The following is a 17,278-nucleotide window of genomic DNA, read 5'->3' as shown; positions in this document are numbered from 1 at the left end:
CATGCGCCCGTCCCCTCGTGATGGAGGTCGTGTCATCGCCATACACCCCAAGCTTGGGTGGTGTGGCAAGGAGCCGCCTGACCCGTGGGCTCCAGGAGCCGCGCCGGCGATGCCCCGTGGATGTGCCCACGCTTCAGGGCACCTCGCTAGCGAGCGGCGCGTGGGTGAGTGGCAGGATGGCTACTGCGAGGCAGGTCCCACCTGTGTTGGCCTGACCTTCCGCACGCCCGCGGGCCTTACACCGTGCGGACAGGGTCCGTTCAAGACCAGTAAGGAGGGGTCAGTGGACGGGCAGCCAGATCAGCTCGAGCTTGAAATCGCTGGCGGGAGATCACGGAGCCTGAGCACAGATGGGCAGACCCACCGGCCACCAGCGTCCCCGCTTGATAATACGTCCAGAAGCACCAGCCACGAGGCCTTCTCACTCTCTCAGTGGACAGAGTCACGCGTCCTGTGCCGCGCCAGACCCCTTGCTGGCCCTCACCTCCCTTCCTGCGGCCCAGGAAGCACCGAGGCGACAGACCCCACGTTGACGCAGCGAGGGCGGTTCTGGCCGGGCCACCAGCCCGCGCTCCCCACACCCATCCCCTGGGTGGGCGCTCACCCGTGAGACTGCCATTCTCACAGTCACCAGCATGTTGCGCCCCACATGCCTCATGTACTGGTCCTGATGTGGACGGGCCACTGCCAGCAGCACTTCCAGGCACAAGGCCGCCTCCGGGCGGGACTCTGGCCCCTGGGTCCCCTGCTTGCCTGCTGCTCAGATCAAGTGCTTGGGGCCCCTCGTAAGCTCCGTGGAGGGTTTGCAGAAGGAAGAGACGCAGCAGGACCCTTCTGTGCTCCTGTGGCTCAGGTTTGGCTCGACGTGGGTGAGCCCTGAGAGGCGCCCGAGCTGGCCCCAGTTTTCACCAAACTGCGGTCTCTGAGTCCTCAGTGCACCTGCCGCATCCCAGCCAGCCCAGCGGTGTTCAGACGGATTGCACCAGAACAGGCATGGACGTCCCTCTGCCCACAGTCCCGTCCCCGTGTGTGTGTGACCAGGATGGGTTGACCCCTGTTGCCCTGAGAAGGACCGCTCCGTGATGAGAAATGTCAGGGACGTTTAATCATCGCATCTAATAGCTCAGGGACCCTGCCCGGCAAAGCCACACTCCCCTCCCGGGGGCCCCAGGCTCGGACAGGAGAGCAGGAAGGCGGCAGCAGCTGCTCCAGGGGGTCAGGCTGGGACAGTCCAGCCAAGTCCTGGCTCCGCCTCCAGGCTGGGGCCGGTCTGGCGAAGCCGGTGCCCATCAGTGCTGTGTCAGGCACTCGGAAGCATTTTCTAGAGTCAGGTTGGCCAGGTGTGGGGGCTCAAGACACGTGAAGCTTGGTGATATCAGACTGTTGGAGAGACAGGAGTGCCCTCAGCCCTCTGTCCCTGTTCCACTTCCTGGCCTCTGCCAGGGTCGTTGCTGGGGTGCTGGCGCCTGTGACAGGGCGCAGACAAGACCTTCAAAGCTCAGTGTCACGCCCAGCACTCCCACAACAGGCCGCAAAAAACGCGCGGGGGTGCGGCTCGGGCAAATTAGCTGTTGGGTTTCGATCTCTGGCTTACGGAGCCCACCCACCCCAGACCCCGGCCCGGCCCGGGTCCTCACAGCCTGCCTCTGAGCCACTCACAAGGCCGGAGTGGTTCTGTGCGTCCGCGGGAGGAGGACAGCTGATGTTTATTCATGAAGCGATCGCTTGGGTGTGGTTGCAGAGGTGACATCTGGCTTGTCCCAGGTGCCAGGAACCCCAGCCAGCTGTGTCTGCCCTGTCCAACCCCTCCTGGTCTGTCCCCACCTCCCTTTCAGAAGGCCTGGCCAGGGCTTTGGAGAGCACAGGGCGGGGATTGGGGGTGAGGGGTGGCTTACCTTGTGTCCGTGTCCTCTCTGAAAGACACGACAGAGTCTCTCTTAGCTCCAAGCTTTAGGGCTGGTGGCCCCCAGGTCCCTGCACTGGGGCAAATCCATCCTTGGGGGCCCTCCCCAGCTCTGACCACTGTCTGGCGCCTCTGGCGCCAGCCGAGCCCAGAGGTGCTCACGGAAGGAAGGGCTGGGGTCCGGAGCCCGGGGGCCAGGTGCCGCCTTCTGTGGCCGCTGCAGCTCATACTCACCCACGAGGGCTTAAAGCACACTCCCTGCCTCTGATAAAACTCACGTACTTGTGCCACTTGTTTCTACAACGACAGCGAGGTTGGACTCGGGTTGGCAGGGCTGAGGTCGGGCTGCCCCCCCAGAGCCCAGCCGCCTCAACTCACATGTATAGGAGGAGGCCCTGCACGGCTGTTTCCCACTGTACCGACGACCTGCGGGCGCAGGAGGCGTGGAGATGGGGAGGCCCCGCGTCCGGAGCCCTGCCCTCCCCAGGCCAGGACCTCCCCTTGCCCCATGGTGGGGCCCTACTCGCAGTTGTAGCCAAAGCAGATGACGTGCGAGTCGGTGCAGTTGGTGCAGGAGATGGTCTGATACTGGAAGATGCCTGCAACACACAGGAGGCAGCCGCGGGCTCCCCGCCTCGGCCTCCCGGGGAGCCTTCCCCGCTGGGCCCCGCGGGCTGCACCGGGCCTCACTCACCACAGTGACGCTGACAGTCAATGCGGCCTGTGTGGGCACAAGAGCACCAACCTGCCTGTCCCCTGCCCTGCCCACCCTTCCTGCCCCGCCCAAGGCTCCCCCAGGGTGGCGTTCAGCCTGGGGGCCCAAAGGGCTGGTGGAGGGCAGCATGCCTCCAGGGACCCGCGGGGGCAGGTGGCAGGGAGGGGCGGGCGGGGGTTACCCAGGGCCACGGCCCAGTCGCTGGAAGGGGCCCTGCCTTGGGGAGCTGCCCTTCTGTCCCCTTCGTGTTCTGTGCGGAATGCACCCTGCCAGCCCCTCGCCCGACCTCAGGGGACTTCCCAGCCGCTCCCGGGGCTCTCCCCCACCCGCCCGGACTCTCCATTTGCTCACTTTCGATGATGGCATTCTGGATGAGGTGCACCTGCTCCCGGAAGATGGCTCGCAGCTCATTGGGAAAATACCCTGATGGGGGTGGGCAAGAGAGGTGAGGCTCGGGCAGGGGGCGGAGGGGCCCGTGTCCGTTTCCCGCGCGTGGCGGCTGCCCGCTCACCGGGGAAATACATCTTCCCCTGGTACAGCTGATCCATCTTCTGGTACACGGCGTTCGCCACCTGGTTCAGCTTCTCCCGGGCTGCGGGCGGGAGGGGGCGGCAGGTGAGCAGCCCAGGCCGGGTGTCCGGCAGCGCTGGGGGTCAGGCGGGGCCGGGGTCTGGCGGGGTCGGGGGCGCCCCCAGGCGGGCCCCGCCTCCCCTGCGCGCACTCACTGATCTCCGCGGGGATGGCCAGGTGCAGCTCCTTCATCGTGTCCTGGCCCCAGTCGGTGAGCAGCGAGCCCGACACGGGGATGTCGCCCACCCACCAGGACTTGAGGTTCACGTGATGGCGGTAGAAGGAGAACTTCTCCGAGAAGTTGCTGTGGCAGTGCAGGCAGCCGCGGGCCAGCGCCGCAGTCAGGCCCAGGCACAGTAGCAGGGCCATGGCCCGCCGCCGCCCGCCGCCCGCCAACCAACGGCGCCTCCCGCGCCACGCCCCCGACGCCGGCCCCGCCCCGCAACGGACAACTGCCGGCCCCGCCCCCGGGCTCCGCCCGGATCGCCCCTCCGAGGGGAGGGGTTGGCCGCGCCCCACGCATGCGCCCAGGACACGCACAAGCTCCTCCTCCCGGGCTGGAAGACCCGCTCCGCGCTCCCGGCGCTGCGCAAGCTCCGCCCACGCCCCAGCACCAGCCAATGCCGTCCCGGCCCGTTTTCGGTTGCCAGGCAACAGAGCGCGGCGGCGGGGAGCGCCCCCCCTTGTTCTAGACCGCGCCCCCACTTCCGCTCCGCTTCCGGGGAGGCCCAGGCGGGTAGCGGAAGTACATCTGTCTGGGCGGGGTGGCGGGGCGGGCGCTGCGCTCTGTGGCTCCGGGGCGGCGGTCGCTGGACGCCGGACAGCCGCGGCCGGTTGGACGTGAGCCTGCAGGTGGGTCCCCTGAGGGACGGGCGCGGGCGGCGGGGAGGCCGGATGGGGGCGGCGAACGCGGGCGGCGGGACGGGGGATCCCTCCGGAGGGGCGAACGCGGGCGGCGGGGAGACCGGGTGGAGGCGGCGAACGCGGGCGGCGGGACGGGGCGATCCCTCCGGAGGGGCGAACGCGGGCGGCGGGGAGGCCGGGTGGAGGCGGCGAACGCGGGCGGCGGGACGGGGCGATCCCTCCGGAGGGGAGGATGCCGGAGCGGGCGCGGCCCGACGCTTTGCTCTCCGGCTTGCGCTCGGTTCTGCGACAGGTGCCCCGCGGCTTCGCTCCTGCTCTACCGCGGACAGCCTGGGCTCTTACTAGCCCGGGTTACAGGCTCGGCGGGAGTGACAGGAGGGGCCACACCCCCGGCCCACGCTAGGGCCGCGCACTGCGGCCTCCCCCGAAGTCCTCCGTCCAGTGTGTCCCCGGGTGTCCGTGGCCACCTGTTGGGTCCGTTCTCAGAAGCCACTGAGCCGTGTCCTGCCTGTGGATGAGAACAGAGCAAGTGGACGTCCCCCCCCTGCAGGCACGCACCCTGCAACACCCTGGTCGGGGCCATCTGCGCACGTGGCTTCCGGTCTCCCTCACCCCTGCAGAGTCTCAGCTGAGGGGTGGGTGCCCCATACTCGCCGAGTCCCAGACACAGCATGTTTGACAAAAAAAAATAAAAGATAAGGTGACCGTGAGATTTGCCGCACCTGCTGGTGTGCCAGTCTGGCATTCCTGGGTAAAATGGGTGCGGTCTTAGTAGTGACTCCACTTTTCCACTTTTCAGCAAGGCCCCCGGACAGTGCGAGATTCTGCCCTGGCTCATGTCGCGGTCCTAACGCCAACGCCCATCCGGCTCCTGCTTCCACCGGCCTCACTGCTCTCCGCGGCGGGCTTGAGTCCTTGAACGGGGCTAGCGGCACAAGCTGGTAACCAGGTGCTGGGTGTGGGTAAGTGAGTTAGTGTTGGTTATAATCTTGTTTAAATCGGGCTTATTTTTTAAAGATTATTTATTTATTTACTTATTTGACACAGAGAGAGAGAGATCACAAGGAGGCAGAGCAGCAGGCAGGTGCGGGGGGAAGCAGGCTCCCCGCGGAGCAGAGAGCCCGATGTGGGGCTCGATCCCAGCACCCCGGGATCATGATCTGAGCTGGAGGCAGAGGCTTAACCCACTGAGACACCCAGGCGCCCTAAATCGGGCTTATTTTTAAGAGCAGTTTCAGGTTCTGAGCCAGAGTAGAAGGTGGGGCTCCCCAGGCTCCCTCTCCCCATAACTGCTCGGCCTCCCCCATGACCAGCCTCCCCGCCAGAGCCCGATGTTTGCGACCGGTGGCGGAACACCACCGAGACATGATGAACACAGGCGGGAGGTGACACCGGGCCTCCCGGTCGGTGCCGCACGCAGCCTGGCTGCTCTGGCTCAGGGACACACCACTGAGCTTCCTCTGTTCTCTGCCGGGCTGCGGAGTTCTTGTCTGAACCTCCCTGAAGGCAGGGCACGTCCCCGTCTCCATCGCGGAGGCTGAGGGCCGGAGTCTGTGCGCCAGACATCCCCGGTAACCCAGGAGGGAGTTCCGGGTGCGCCTCGCTCCTCTCTGAGCAGGAGCAGCGGCGGTTCTTTGCCCTCCTGGGGGGGGGGGGGTCCTCGGAAATGCTCGTTCGGTTCCTGAGCTGTTTCCTAAGCCACCTTCCGTGGGCTTGTCCGTCTGCACAAGCGCTGCCCAGCCAGGGGCACTCGGCGCCAAGTCCGCGGCGAGCCTGGTCCCAGGAGTGGGTCTGCCTTGTCCAGCGCGTGGCGAAATGGAGCTTGAACCCAGACTCCCCGAGCAGCTGGCTCAGACCTTGGGCTTCTCCTCAGGGAAGTTTCAGACGTGCCCCAGCAGGAGAGCCCCGTTCCTGATTTCCTAGAATCTCGAGATTCAGATAGTTTCGGCGGAAAGGGCAGATCCAGCGAGCGGTGAGGCAGCACCCAGGCCAACCAGCAGGCCTCGGACTGGCTTTCACGCTCTGCTTTCTCTGCCCCAGGGGACAGGGGCCAAACAGTATTTCAGCATTAGTCTCCGGGTGGGGAAGGTGCAGGGGGAGGGGGAGGGGCAGGGGCCTCGCAGCCCCGTGTGTGCCCGGCGCCCCCTCCTGCCTGGGGCAGCCCATGTGGGAGGCTCAGGACACCCGGGCTCGCATCCAGGCCCCCCTTGTATTTGCGACTGTTCTGACTCTGAGGCCCTTCCTGCCTCTCCCGGCTTCTGGGGGTTCCAGGCAATCTCAGGCGTCCTTCGGCTTGTAGACCTGTGCCCCCTCTCTGCCGCCCTGGTCCCATGGCCCACTTCTCCGTGTGTCTGCGTCCAGATTTCCGTGTTCTTCTAAAGACCCTTGTCATTGGGCTTGGGGCTCCCCTGCCCAGCGTGACCTCATCTTTATATCTGCAAAGACCTTATTTCCAGAGAAGATCCCATTCACAGGTGCCGGGTATGTTTTGGGGGAAGGGATTCGACCCATAACGGACCGATGGGGAGTGACTGTGGCTGGGCACAGGGTTTTTTTTTAGGTGCTGAGAATGTTCTAGAATTGTGATGGTTGCTTTCCCTCTGATTGTACTACAAACCACTGGATTGTCTACTTTAAAAGTTATCTGTAGTACATGAATTACATCACAGTGGACTATAAAAGGCTTATCGGGGGGACTGAGTATGCAGAGCCCCGTGGTAGCACCTGGCCTGCTGTGGTCTCTGCAAACCACTTCCTGCCTTCCTACAAAACAAATTGGGGAACTTCACCCCAGAAGCAAAGACAGGAGGGCCAAATGCGGGTAGAATGCCACGCCCTGTGGGGTTGGGGGGAGGGGCTGGAGCCACCATCCTGGGGGTCCTGCAGGTGGGTGGCTCCCCGCCTGGTGGCTCCCCACCCGGGAAGCTGTGCTGGTTTTTTAAAAATCTACATTTCGACAGTGGAAGACAGCTCTGGGGTGCGGTCTTCTTGGACAGGACCGATCCCGGGCTTCGAGCATCTTCCAGCCAAACTCTTGGGTGCCCGGCCGGGAGCCAGGGTCGGCTGATCGAGGACACACAGGGCTGACCTTGGCGGTTGTGGCCTGTCGGTCTAGGCCCTGCCCTGCTCCAGCAGTGTCCCTGCAGTGGGGACGTGGCTGCCGCCCAAGCAGGACACAGAGGCACCGGAAGGAAGTGGCAGGGGCCACGGCTTCTCCCCGGCAGGGTCGTGCAAGGCAGCTGCTTGGAGGAACTGTGTTTTGTTTGGTTTTCAGAAGAAAAGAGGGGAGGAGGGGGTGGGGTGGGGAGTTTTGTGGCTCACCTTCCTCAGCCTGGAGGCTGCTGAGTACTGCCGCGTCTCCTTTGAGGCGAGATCCCGGGCCGCCCGTGAGAAGCCTGTCCACCTTCCCCCGCGCTGTCCTCGGGGGTGTCTGGGAAGAGCCGGTCACCTGGGCTGCGGGTGGCAATGGGGGTCGCCCCCTGCAGCACTTCTCAAGGCAAAGGCACATTGAGGTGGCCGGCCACCCCTCGGCCACGGGGCGCCTGTGTTTCCCATGGAAAGTCCTTTGTTTCGGAGGGGAATTCTTCCCTTCAGGGAAGGTTTTTAGAAAATCATTGGTTCCACTTAAAAAATTCCTCGCCCATTCTGAGAAGACACAGAGCAGGCAGGAGCCCCGAGAGCTGCCCGCCGCCCCGTCTTCCAGAACCGGCCTGGAGCGCGTCTGGCCCCAGGCCTGGAGGCCCGTGGGCAGACCCTGCCGTGCCCCTGAGGCCCTGCCATCTCACACGACTCGCTTCCATCTGTGCCGGTCACAAGTCCACAGTGACATGGTCACAAGCTAAGCTCCCAGAGCCACCCCCAGAGGCCCCAAAGAGGCAACAACGGGGTGCTGGCGAGGTGCACGAGAGGCCCGGAAGCCAGGCTAGGCCCAGCAGGAGCGACAGTGGCCCCAGTTCGGCCGGGCGGGGACGCAGCCCCGGCCCGGCGTTCTCAAGCAGAAGGGAGTTTGCAGGTTGAAGCGTGGCCGTGAGTGAGGAAGCAGGGGGCCCTGCTCTCGGGTGGCGGGAGCGGGTGACTCTGCTCTTGGGCGGCGGGAGCGGGTGATTCGCTCCTCCAGTTGGCCTGCAGGGCATCGCTCCCCCGTGACCTGTGCCCAGGGTGGCCCGAGAGTGGCCAGGTGTGCGATCAGCCAGCGGGACAGGGAGGCAGGCCGCTTGGGCATCAGCAGTCTCCGGTGAGGCCCGGGGGTCCCCGCCGGCCTGTCCGGTGCACCCGTCCACAGTGTAGAGAGGCCTGGGCTACAGGTGGGTGAGTGGGGCTGCGCGCTCTGGGGCACCACCTCCCTCCATCCAGGTCCTGGGCACCCGGGACTGTGCCTGCCTCCCGAGACCAGGAGGGTCTGCTGCCCGGGCCTGGGGCCTGGAAAGCACACACGTGGGTTGTGAGCAGAGCTGTGGTAGGGGAACAGCCCTGGTCCCGGGGGTGCCCTGGCCTTGGGGTGAGACCGATGGACGCCTAAATAATGGATAGGTGGTTTGCCGTGGAGGCACGTGGCCTGGCAGGACAGATGGTGGCTTCACCCCCACAGCCTGGGGTTTGAGCTCTGGTTCCTCCCTATCCAGGCATCCTGACTGGTTAACCAGGTAGCAGGGAGTCACTGTCCTCTAAGGCAGGCTCTCGGCCAGATGACTCCCCCCAAGGGACACGGGGCAGTGTCTGGGGACATCTGGGGTCCTCATACCTGGGGGTGCTGCTCAGCGCCCGGGATACCCCAATGTTAGCAGGGCCCAGGGTGCTGATCTAATTTGGGCCCATTTTCCCATTTGCTCGGGTAGCCACCCCGTCCTCAGACAGTGACCGGGATGTGCCCAGCCAGGAGTCAGCACAGCCGCAAGAAGGGGGGGACAACCAGAGCCGGCGGCGAGCGAGGGGAGGCCCTTGGGCTGGGTCGATGGCCCACTCCCTCCCGCTTCAGAGCTGCCGCCAGAGGTCGTTCCCTCGGATGGACCGTCACCTGCGCCTCTGCTCCGTGAGCAACTCCGGAGCGGCTGCAGTGTGGCCGTGGGGCTGCTGACCAGTTCTGTCAGGGGCCAGGTTGGGCTCCCCTCGGGCCTCTTTCCCCAGCAGGGAGTCAGAGCCGTTAGAGACGGTCCGCGGGCCGAGCCCCCCGCACGCCGGCACGGGGCTTCGTGTTTTCAGTTCATCGAGGCCACGCACAGCCACCGCCACTGGCCACTTCCATGGCCTCCAGATACCCGACACAAGCCCCTTCCCGTCCGTGGAGGGGCTTGGTCTGGTGTGTCATCTGCGTGGACTCACACCCCGTGGGGCCTCCTGTGTCTGGGTCCCTCCCTGTGCATCGTGGGCTCGGGGTCCGTCCCAGGGGCTGCACGTGGGGCCTCGCTCCTGTCCACGCCCTGGGGCGCTCCCACGTGAGGGACACAGCTTGATCACGCGTTCACCTGTTGAGGGACCTTTGGGTTGTTTCCACCCTTTTGGTGATTATCCCAGATCGTGCTGCCCCGAATACACGTTTGCACGTGACGTTTCCATGTGGATGTTTATTGTCCCTTGTCTTGGGCGTGGACCTGGCAGAGGCTCCGTCTGACTGCCGGGCTCTTGCCACAGCAGCGGCCACGCATGAGGAGTCCCGTTTCTGCATGTCCTCACTGACACCATGATTGTCCTTCGTGGTGACGGCCGTTCTCCTGGGGAGCGGTGGTTCCCTCCTCCTCCCACTGGGGCTTCTCTCGTCCCCCTAGCCCGGTCGTCCGTGGCCAGCTCTTCCGTCCCGGATGCTCCCCTCCGGTGTTCCGCACGGTTTATCCTGCCTCGAGCAGACCTTCCGGCGCCCACACTGCAGAGCTGGGCCCACAAGATGGTCGGGCTTTGCGGGTCAGTGCAGGGAAGGGAGCCCTGAGCCCTTGTGCGACCAGGGCCTGGCCGGCGTCGTCAGCAGTTACCCCAGCCAGCACTCGGGGACGCCATGCGTGGCCTAGGGCTGCTGTAGCGAGTGACCACAGATTTCGTGGCCTAAAGAAACATGGATCTATCTATCATCTCACAGTTCTGAAGGTCAGGAGTTCAGAACGGTGCAGTCAGGGCTGGTCCCCCCCCGGGCTCAGGGAGACCCGGCTCCTGCCCTTTCCTGGCCTGCGGCCCCCTCCATCCTCCCTGCCCTCTGCCTCCCTCTCGTGACGACCTCGTGGGGATGCCAGGCCCCCCAGGAACGCAGCCCCCAGCTCGGGGCCCTGACGGGCCCCTCTGCCACGGGAGGAAACACGTCCACAGGTCTCGGGCCAGGACGGGGATGTCTCTGCGGCCTTTATTCCTCCTACCACATCCTCTCCCCTGACCAGGGCACATCAGGCGCCGCCTGAGCCCTGAGCGTGGGGTCCCGGGTTCACACCAAGGATGAGGCCACGCTGGCCGGGTTGGACAGCTGTGGAGGTGGGTCGCTCCACCTCTGCTGCCGCCTCCCACTCGGCCCCCACACCCCTCGCTAACCGCGGGAGGACCAGCTCTCCAGGCTCCGCGTGAGCGCCACAGCCCCTCCGCTCCAGGTGCCTGCAGGTCGGCTCGGTCCCGGCCACCCCACAGCCGTGGGGACACAGGTGTCCCGGCCCCAGCGCTGGTTTAGGCCGTCGGCGCGTGACACGCAGCGTCTGACATCCATCGCTGGCTCGAGGAGCCTGGCCTTTGGTCGCAGGGTCTGGGCGAGCAGGTGGAGGGGCGCGGGCCCCACGGGAGGGCCACCGGCTCTCGGGGATCTTCTCGGGGGCCGCGCCTGCAGGAGTCACGGGGAAGCCCTAACTGCATGTTTGCTAGTAGCCAGGCGTCCCTGTCAGCCCGACATCGTCGTCCTGGGGACACTGTGTCCACCCACTGGGCCCCGCAGGAGTCTGGGCCCGGGATGCCGGTGCTCCTCTCTTTGGCTCCGCTGTCTGTGGTACTGGTGACACTGCGGCACTCTGCCGGGGCTGCCCTGGGTCCTGGGGGGCTGAGGGGCATCTCCATAGAAGCAGGTCTGAGGGAAACAGAGGCCAGAGAGTATGGGGTTCCTCCAGAAGCTGGGAAAGGCAGGAGCTCCCAGGAATCCCATTCCAGATGTGGGACCTCCAGAACTTTCTGGAGTTGGGCTGTTAGGAGCCCTAGGTGTGTGGTAATTTGCTACAGCAACGTGCCAGGTCTGGAGGGACAGGCTGCTTGACGACCAGCCAGTTCCGAGCCAGGGGACTGAACCCCACGATTTAAGCAGAGAGAAGGCGGGGGGGCGTGGACTGTAACGGGTCGGCAACTTGGGCGCGGTGTGTGCAGGGTGGGGTGGGGCCACCCGCCGGTCCTTCCGCTTCCCAGTTCTCCCCAGACTTCCCCTTCTGCGCCTTCCGCCTGGTGAACTCCGGAGACCTCCACCCCGCTGGCTCCACTGGGCGCCAGGCTTCCCCACCCCAGCCCCCGCTGTCTTAGCCTGGCCGTGCCCCGGGACCATGCTGGGTGGTGCAGGGTGGGGACGGCCCCGGGCACAGCCTGGTGACTGCGCCCCCAGTACGAGCCTGCTCGCCGCCTTCATGTGCTCGATCGCATGCCCTTGTGCTCTCTGAAGGGGGGTCCGTGCTGTCCACATGTAACCGAGGAGGACGCCGGGCCCAGAGAAGGCTGCAGGGGGCACCAGGGGAGGTGGGCTCTCTCGGCGGGGCCTCATCCTGGGGAACCAGCGGGCATGCGTCACGGTCCCGTGTTGGGCAGGCCGGACCCAGCAAGGCTCGTCCAGGCCTCTGAGATGGGCACTGCGGTGGAGAGTGTCCCCCCAGAATTCACGTCCGCCATCGGGAATGGGGTCTTTGCACACGTCCTCAGGTGCGAAAGGAGGGCATCCAGTGCAGCGAGGGGTCGGAGGCAGTGCAGAAGCAGAAATCATGCTTTCCAGCTCTGGAGGCCCGCGCCAGAGCGGCGTTTCCAGAACCAGCTGACTGTCCCCCACCCGTGTTGCAGGTCTCAGGGAAGGCCCGGGGTGCAGCGGATCTCCCGTCCCCACGGCGGCCACCCGACACCAGCGTCCCGCCTGGGCCCGTCTGCGGAAGCGTCACCGGCGAGTGTGCCGACCGGGCCGGGGCCGACATGTCCAACCCCTTCCTGAAGCAAGTGTTCAACAAGGACAAGACCTTCCGTCCCAAGCGCAAGTTCGAGCCGGGCACCCAGCGCTTCGAGCTGCACAAGAAGGCACAAGCATCGCTGAATGCGGGGCTGGACCTGAAGCTGGCCGTGCAGCTGCCCCCCGGCGAGGAGCTCAGTGACTGGGTGGCCGTGCACGTGGTGGACTTCTTCAACCGCATCAACCTCATCTACGGCACCATCGGCGACGGGTGCACGGAGCAGTCGTGCCCGGTCATGTCGGGCGGCCCCAAGTACGAGTACCGCTGGCAGGACGAGCACCAGTTCCGCAAGCCCACGGCGCTGTCGGCCCCCCGCTACATGGACCTGCTCATGGACTGGGTCGAGGTGCAGATCAACGACGAGGGGCTCTTCCCCACCCACGTCGGTGAGCCACGGGGCGCGGGGGCGGGCCAGGCCCAGTGCCCTCCTCCGACCGGGGGAGTCTGCGTTCACACGTCTGCCCGTTTAAAGTGTGCAGTTCAGTGCTGTTTAGTGCTAGAACATTTCACCACTGCGAGAGCAGCCTGGTACCCATCAGCCGTCATCCCCACCCCTGCCCCAGCCCCGGCTCCCACCCCCTCCTCACTGTCTGCATGGACAGGACTCCTCTGGGGCCCTCCTGGGAGTGGGGTCCTGTGGGACGCGTCCTTCTGGGTCTGGCCGCTCTCACTGAGCCCCGTGTCCTCAGATCCATTCGCTCAGTTGTCAGTATGTTTGCCGAGTTGTGCAACCGTCACTACTGCCTAATTCCAGAACCTTCCATCACCTGCAAGGAATCCCTTTCCCTAGAGCGGTCACTCCCCAGCCATCCCAGCGCGGGGTCAGGCTGGACCTGTCACACACAGCTCCCGGAGAGCTTTTTCTTTCCTGCCTGCCCTCGGCTCCGCGCCCATCTCCCCGCTGGAGGGCAGCTGTGTGGGCTCCGCTGTGTGGGGGCCTGGCCCGGCACCGCATGAGCTCCCTGCCGTCTCAGGTCCGCCCCCTACCCACCGTTAGCCAGCAGGGTCCCCGTGACAAGGGTGGGGGCCCGTGTGTTCTCTCTGGTCTGGGCCGCCGCCCGCTGGTGCCACTGCAGACCCGGGAATGGGTGGGGGGCAGAAGGAACACGTGGGGGCGCCCAGTGCACAGACTGGGACCCCCCAGCAGGGGCACGTCAGCACCATGGAGAAAAGGGGAGACGAGAGGCACTGAACTCTGTCGTCCGAGTTCGGGCCTGGGGCACGGCGGCAGGCAGGTTGTGTCTGCGTGTAGACAGAGCGGAGGTGGGGAGGGAACCCTCGGGGCTCGGCCGTCAGCGTCCAGCAGCGTGTGGACGCGCTGTCCCATTTGATTCAGTAAAACGGACGGAGCGGAATCACGCCCAGGACCGGGCGAGGAGGGCTCGCAGACGGAGGGCTCCGGCCGTTGCTAGGGGAGGCCGGGGGAGGGTGGCCCAGGGGCGCGGTGGGGGTGCGGCGGGGGCTCCCGGCAGCCCGGCTGACCCCCGGCCCCGCGCAGGGACGCCGTTTCCCAAGAACTTCCTGCAGGCGGTGAAGAAGATCCTGTCGCGGCTGTTCCGCGTGTTCGTGCACGTCTACATCCACCACTTCGACCGCATCGCACAGCTGGGCTCCGAGGCGCACGTCAACACGTGCTACAAGCACTTCTACTACTTCGTGCGCGAGTTCGGCCTCATCGACACCAAGGAGCTGGAGCCGCTGGTGGGCGCGGGCGGGGCCGCGGCGGGAGGGGGCGGGGCCGCTGGTGAGCGCGGGGCGGGGCCGCGGCGGAAGGGCGGGGCCGCTGGGGGCGGGGCGGGGCGTTCCAGCCAGGCTTGGGTGGGGGGTGTGGGGTGGGGGTGGGGGTGGGGGGCGGAAGCCAGGGACAGCCGGCACAGCCCGCCCAGCTTGGTTCTCGACATGGGGGCCGCTTGGATCCCCGGCGCCCGACACCCAGCCGCTGGGGTGCTTTGGGGTTTTCTTTGGTCCCTGCCCCACTGGCGGGCAAGCGGGGATGCGGCTGCCCAGGTACACTCGCCCCCCCCCCCAGAGGCCATGAATCCTGGGGGGTCCCCCACCCCCCAACGAGGTCACTCCTGTCGCGCAGCCCAGAGCCATCGTGGGGGCGGGATGCCTGGAGGAGGCCGGTCCCTCCCGTGGCTGCCCCCCTTTCCCTGTGGGAGACGCCGGGGGTCTCCAGAGCACGGGCAACAGCGGCCTGGGGGGCTGCTTCGGGGGCCCTCGGTGTCCCCTGTCCAGACGCCGGTAGTGACTGATTCCTCATTGAGGTAGACTTCACACACGTGCAAGCTGTCCGCCGTGTGTGACACATTCCCAAGGTGCTCCGCCGTCACCGGCTGGTTTCCAGAGCATTCCGTCCCAAGAAACCCCAGCCTCGCTGGCCGGCACTCCCCAGCCCACAGCTCCCTCGAACCACCCTCCGACTGGGGCTTTGCCCACCCAAAACCTGTGGGGCTCGATCCCAGGACCCTGAGATCATGACCTGAGCCGAAGGCAGCAGCTTAACCCACTGAGCCACCCAGGCGCCCCTCTTTGAGCTGGACTGTTTTTGTCCAGCTTTCAACGACTATTCAACTCCTCCTCACATGACCGTTCCCAGTGCCTCTGTGTCCTTGTGGGCTCTGCCTAACGGGGGGGAGGGTTTACTCTGAGCTGATGGAAAGTTCTGGAACTGGGTAGAGGAAGGGTCCACACCGTTGTGGACGTGAATGCTGCTGACTGTTCACCTCAGATGGGTGCCCTTACGTGACAGTCCCCTCCATCCATGTCGTATTTCAGAGTGCCGGCAGCTGGAGCCTGCCGTGCCGTCATCTGTTTGGTGGTGTTTTTCTCAACTGTCCCCTCATCATTTCTCCCACATCAATGCTGAGAATTTTCTGTTTTTTAAGATTTATTTGAGAGAGAGTCGCATGCACACGAGCACCAGCGGGTGGGGGAGTGGCCAGGGAAGAGGGAGAAGCAGACCCCCAGCTGAGCCTAGTGCGGGACCTGATCCCAGGACCCCAAGATTGTGACCTGAGCGAAGCCAGACGCTTCACCGACCACTCAGGCGCCCAGTGCTTAGAGTTCTTTGTGGCGCCGGACAGAGGATAACACGTGTAAGCTCGGACTTCCCCAGGCTGTGTAGCAAGGAAGCAGGTGGTGATCTGCCCGGCCACCCTGTGCACCGAGGCTCCCGGGGCCTGTCATAGACCGTGGCGGATGGCCTTCATACCTCGTCTTTTTGCATTTGGCCTTCATCTGTTGGGACGACCCTCGAGGCTGCCCTCACCGGGTCTAAAGGCTGTCTCATAATACTTGTCTTTATTTCCTGGCTGTTTTCCAGAAGTTTCTTTGCAGCGTTCAGTCCCCTATAGAAGGCACAGATCAGTACACCATGGCCCAGGATGACTGCCTGGTTTTGGAAATAAGGTTTTTGTTTTGTTTTTTTTTTTAAGATTTTATTCATTTATTTGACAGACAGAAATCACAAGTAGGCAGAGAGGCAGGCAGAGAGAGAGAGGAGGAAGCAGGCTCCCTGCTGAGCAGAAAGCCCGATGCGGGGCTCGATCCCAGAACCCTGGGATCATGACCTGAGCCGAAGGTAGAGGCTTTAACCCACTGAGCCACCCAGGCGCCCCTGGAAATAAGGTTTTATTGGCACACAGGGAGCTAGTCGTTTCCGTGTTGAGGGGCCTGCGTCCCCCACAGGGGCCAGGACATGGCCTCTCGCCCTTCACGAAGAGCGCACCACCCCGGCTGACAGCGTGCCGTCGTCTGTTGCGTTTGCCGTTAAGTGAGGCCCGTGCCCCCTGGAGGCCGGCTCCCCTGCTTCTCCGTTTGCGCGTGCCCCCCGCCCCCTCGCGTCAGTGCCTGACGTCCGGCTTGTTCTTCACAGAAAGAAATGACCGCTCGGATGTGCCACTGACCCCTGGGCCCTACAGTCACCGAGGCGGTGCCAGGGGACCCTCGCACTTACGGCCACGTCTCCAGACCACGGACTTGTGCTTTGTAGAAAACGCACCCAGTGAGCGAGCTCGGTCCTGGGGCGGCTGCACTGACTGTGGGGGTGGGGTCCTCCGCCATCCTGGTGGGCAGCCGCCGTGGGTCTCCATGTGGCCACCTGAGCCCATCTCCTTGGCAGGCATCAAACTCGAACTCCGTGGCTCTGCGTGTTGAGCACCAGGGAAAACCCACTGGTGAACCCCTAGCACTTGCCCTCGTGACCCCGTGTCTGCTTCGCAACTCGCACGACGGGAACCCCACCCCTGCTCCCCAGCCGGGCCCCTCCATGGATCGTGAATGATGGGACTCCTCTCCCTGTTAGAGAGACGGCCCCGCTCTCTTACGAATAACACGGGACGGATCTTCCGTGTCCCGGGCTGGAACCTGTTGAATTTTGCCAAACGTGTGGCTGGGGCGAGCCCTTCTGCAGCGTGCACCGGCGCTGTGCGGGAACCCTGCATCTGCGTGGCCCCCTGCGGCCCCGGGACCCGAATCCCAGCTCCGGCTGCCGTGGACATCAGGGGCCCCGTCTGGGCCACGCCGAAGTGACCGCAGGAGCGCCACCCTGTCTGTGCCTCCAACCCCCGACCCTGCGCGGCGGCCTCAGTGGCCTTTTCCATGGCAGCACTCCCAGCGTAGACCGCACCGACTCCGAGTACCTCTGGGCGCCAGCAAGTGCAATTAACGCGGCCTCAGCCCGGGGTCCGGCTCGAGGAGGCCCTTTCCCTGGAATGGAGCTCCCTCTGGACGCCAGGCCTCGGCCAGCACCGAAACCACTGTGTCCCCCGGGGCGGCGGGTGTCCCTGCGCCAGCCACAATACACTGTGCCGTCTTCATACCTTGGCTGCTGCCTGTCATTTCCTCTTCCCTGGCCCGAGGGCCTGGTTTTGGGCCCTGCCACCACCTTTGTCCCCGGGGTGCCCTTGTCCCCACGTGCTGAGGGCTCGCACCCGCCAAAGTGTCCCCTGGGGTGCCCCTGGGGCGGGTTCCTGCTCCCTTGCCCATTTCATTGCCCTTAAACATGGTGTTAGCTCTGCCTCTCCGCGGGGCGCAAGAGGGAGCCAGGCCTCGGGGAGCCTTGCGCCAAAG

The 17,278-nt window shown here is 65.2% G+C and overlaps 2 protein-coding genes across 6 annotated transcripts; one reads left to right on the top strand and one right to left on the bottom strand.

The window, feature by feature from the left end:
• Positions 1-50: 50 nt before the first annotated feature.
• Positions 51-4,035, bottom strand: IZUMO4 (IZUMO family member 4). 4 transcript variants are annotated; one of them, XM_059388556.1, is made up of 10 exons: positions 3,344-4,035; positions 3,130-3,210; positions 2,970-3,041; positions 2,598-2,624; positions 2,427-2,502; positions 2,282-2,329; positions 2,186-2,200; positions 1,896-1,913; positions 1,660-1,674; positions 52-1,380 (listed from the first exon to the last, which is right to left on the bottom strand). In XM_059388556.1, the coding sequence occupies exons 1-10, from the start codon at positions 3,555-3,557 to the stop codon at positions 1,290-1,292; spliced, it is 657 nt and encodes a 218-aa protein (XP_059244539.1). In that variant the 5' UTR covers positions 3,558-4,035; the 3' UTR covers positions 52-1,289. The 4 variants fall into 4 exon arrangements, 3 of the variants coding, with proteins under 3 accessions (XP_059244537.1, XP_059244539.1, XP_059244538.1); XM_059388555.1 differs by having other exon boundaries at positions 1,291-1,380; positions 1,638-1,674; positions 3,344-3,617; XM_059388554.1 differs by lacking the exon at positions 2,598-2,624 and having other exon boundaries at positions 51-1,380; positions 3,344-3,617.
• MOB3A (MOB kinase activator 3A) lies at positions 3,951-17,025 on the top strand. 2 transcript variants are annotated; one of them, XM_059388552.1, is made up of 5 exons: positions 3,951-4,040; positions 4,852-5,014; positions 12,045-12,591; positions 13,704-13,906; positions 16,083-17,025. In XM_059388552.1, the coding sequence occupies exons 3-5, from the start codon at positions 12,171-12,173 to the stop codon at positions 16,110-16,112; spliced, it is 654 nt and encodes a 217-aa protein (XP_059244535.1). In that variant the 5' UTR covers positions 3,951-4,040; positions 4,852-5,014; positions 12,045-12,170; the 3' UTR covers positions 16,113-17,025. The 2 variants fall into 2 exon arrangements, with proteins under 2 accessions (XP_059244535.1, XP_059244536.1); XM_059388553.1 differs by lacking the exons at positions 3,951-4,040; positions 4,852-5,014 and adding an exon at positions 11,747-11,909.
• The last annotated feature ends 253 nt before the right edge of the window (positions 17,026-17,278 follow it).

Source organism: Mustela nigripes, chromosome 2, assembly GCF_022355385.1.
Source record: "Mustela nigripes isolate SB6536 chromosome 2, MUSNIG.SB6536, whole genome shotgun sequence".
Taxonomy (NCBI): domain Eukaryota; kingdom Metazoa; phylum Chordata; class Mammalia; order Carnivora; family Mustelidae; genus Mustela; species Mustela nigripes.
This window is presented reverse-complemented; position numbering and strand designations above follow the sequence as displayed.

What these genes read in the sequence shown, in the direction of transcription:
- IZUMO4 (XM_059388556.1), bottom strand. Translation starts at nt 3,557, where the DNA reads ATGGCCCTGCTACTGTGCCTGGGCCTGACTGCGGCGCTGGCCCGCGGC. An exon ending in GGCCATCCCCGCGGAGATCA is followed by an intron (nt 3,211 to 3,343) that starts GTGAGTGCGCGC and finishes TCCCGCCCGCAG; the next exon opens with CCCGGGAGAAGCTGAACCAG. An exon ending in GGGGAAGATGTATTTCCCCG is followed by an intron (nt 3,042 to 3,129) that starts GTGAGCGGGCAG and finishes CACCCCCATCAG; the next exon opens with GGTATTTTCCCAATGAGCTG.
- MOB3A (XM_059388552.1), top strand. Translation starts at nt 12,171, where the DNA reads ATGTCCAACCCCTTCCTGAAGCAAGTGTTCAACAAGGACAAGACCTTC. An exon ending in GCTCTTCCCCACCCACGTCG is followed by an intron (nt 12,592 to 13,703) that starts GTGAGCCACGGG and finishes GGCCCCGCGCAG; the next exon opens with GGACGCCGTTTCCCAAGAAC. An exon ending in CCAAGGAGCTGGAGCCGCTG is followed by an intron (nt 13,907 to 16,082) that starts GTGGGCGCGGGC and finishes TGTTCTTCACAG; the next exon opens with AAAGAAATGACCGCTCGGAT.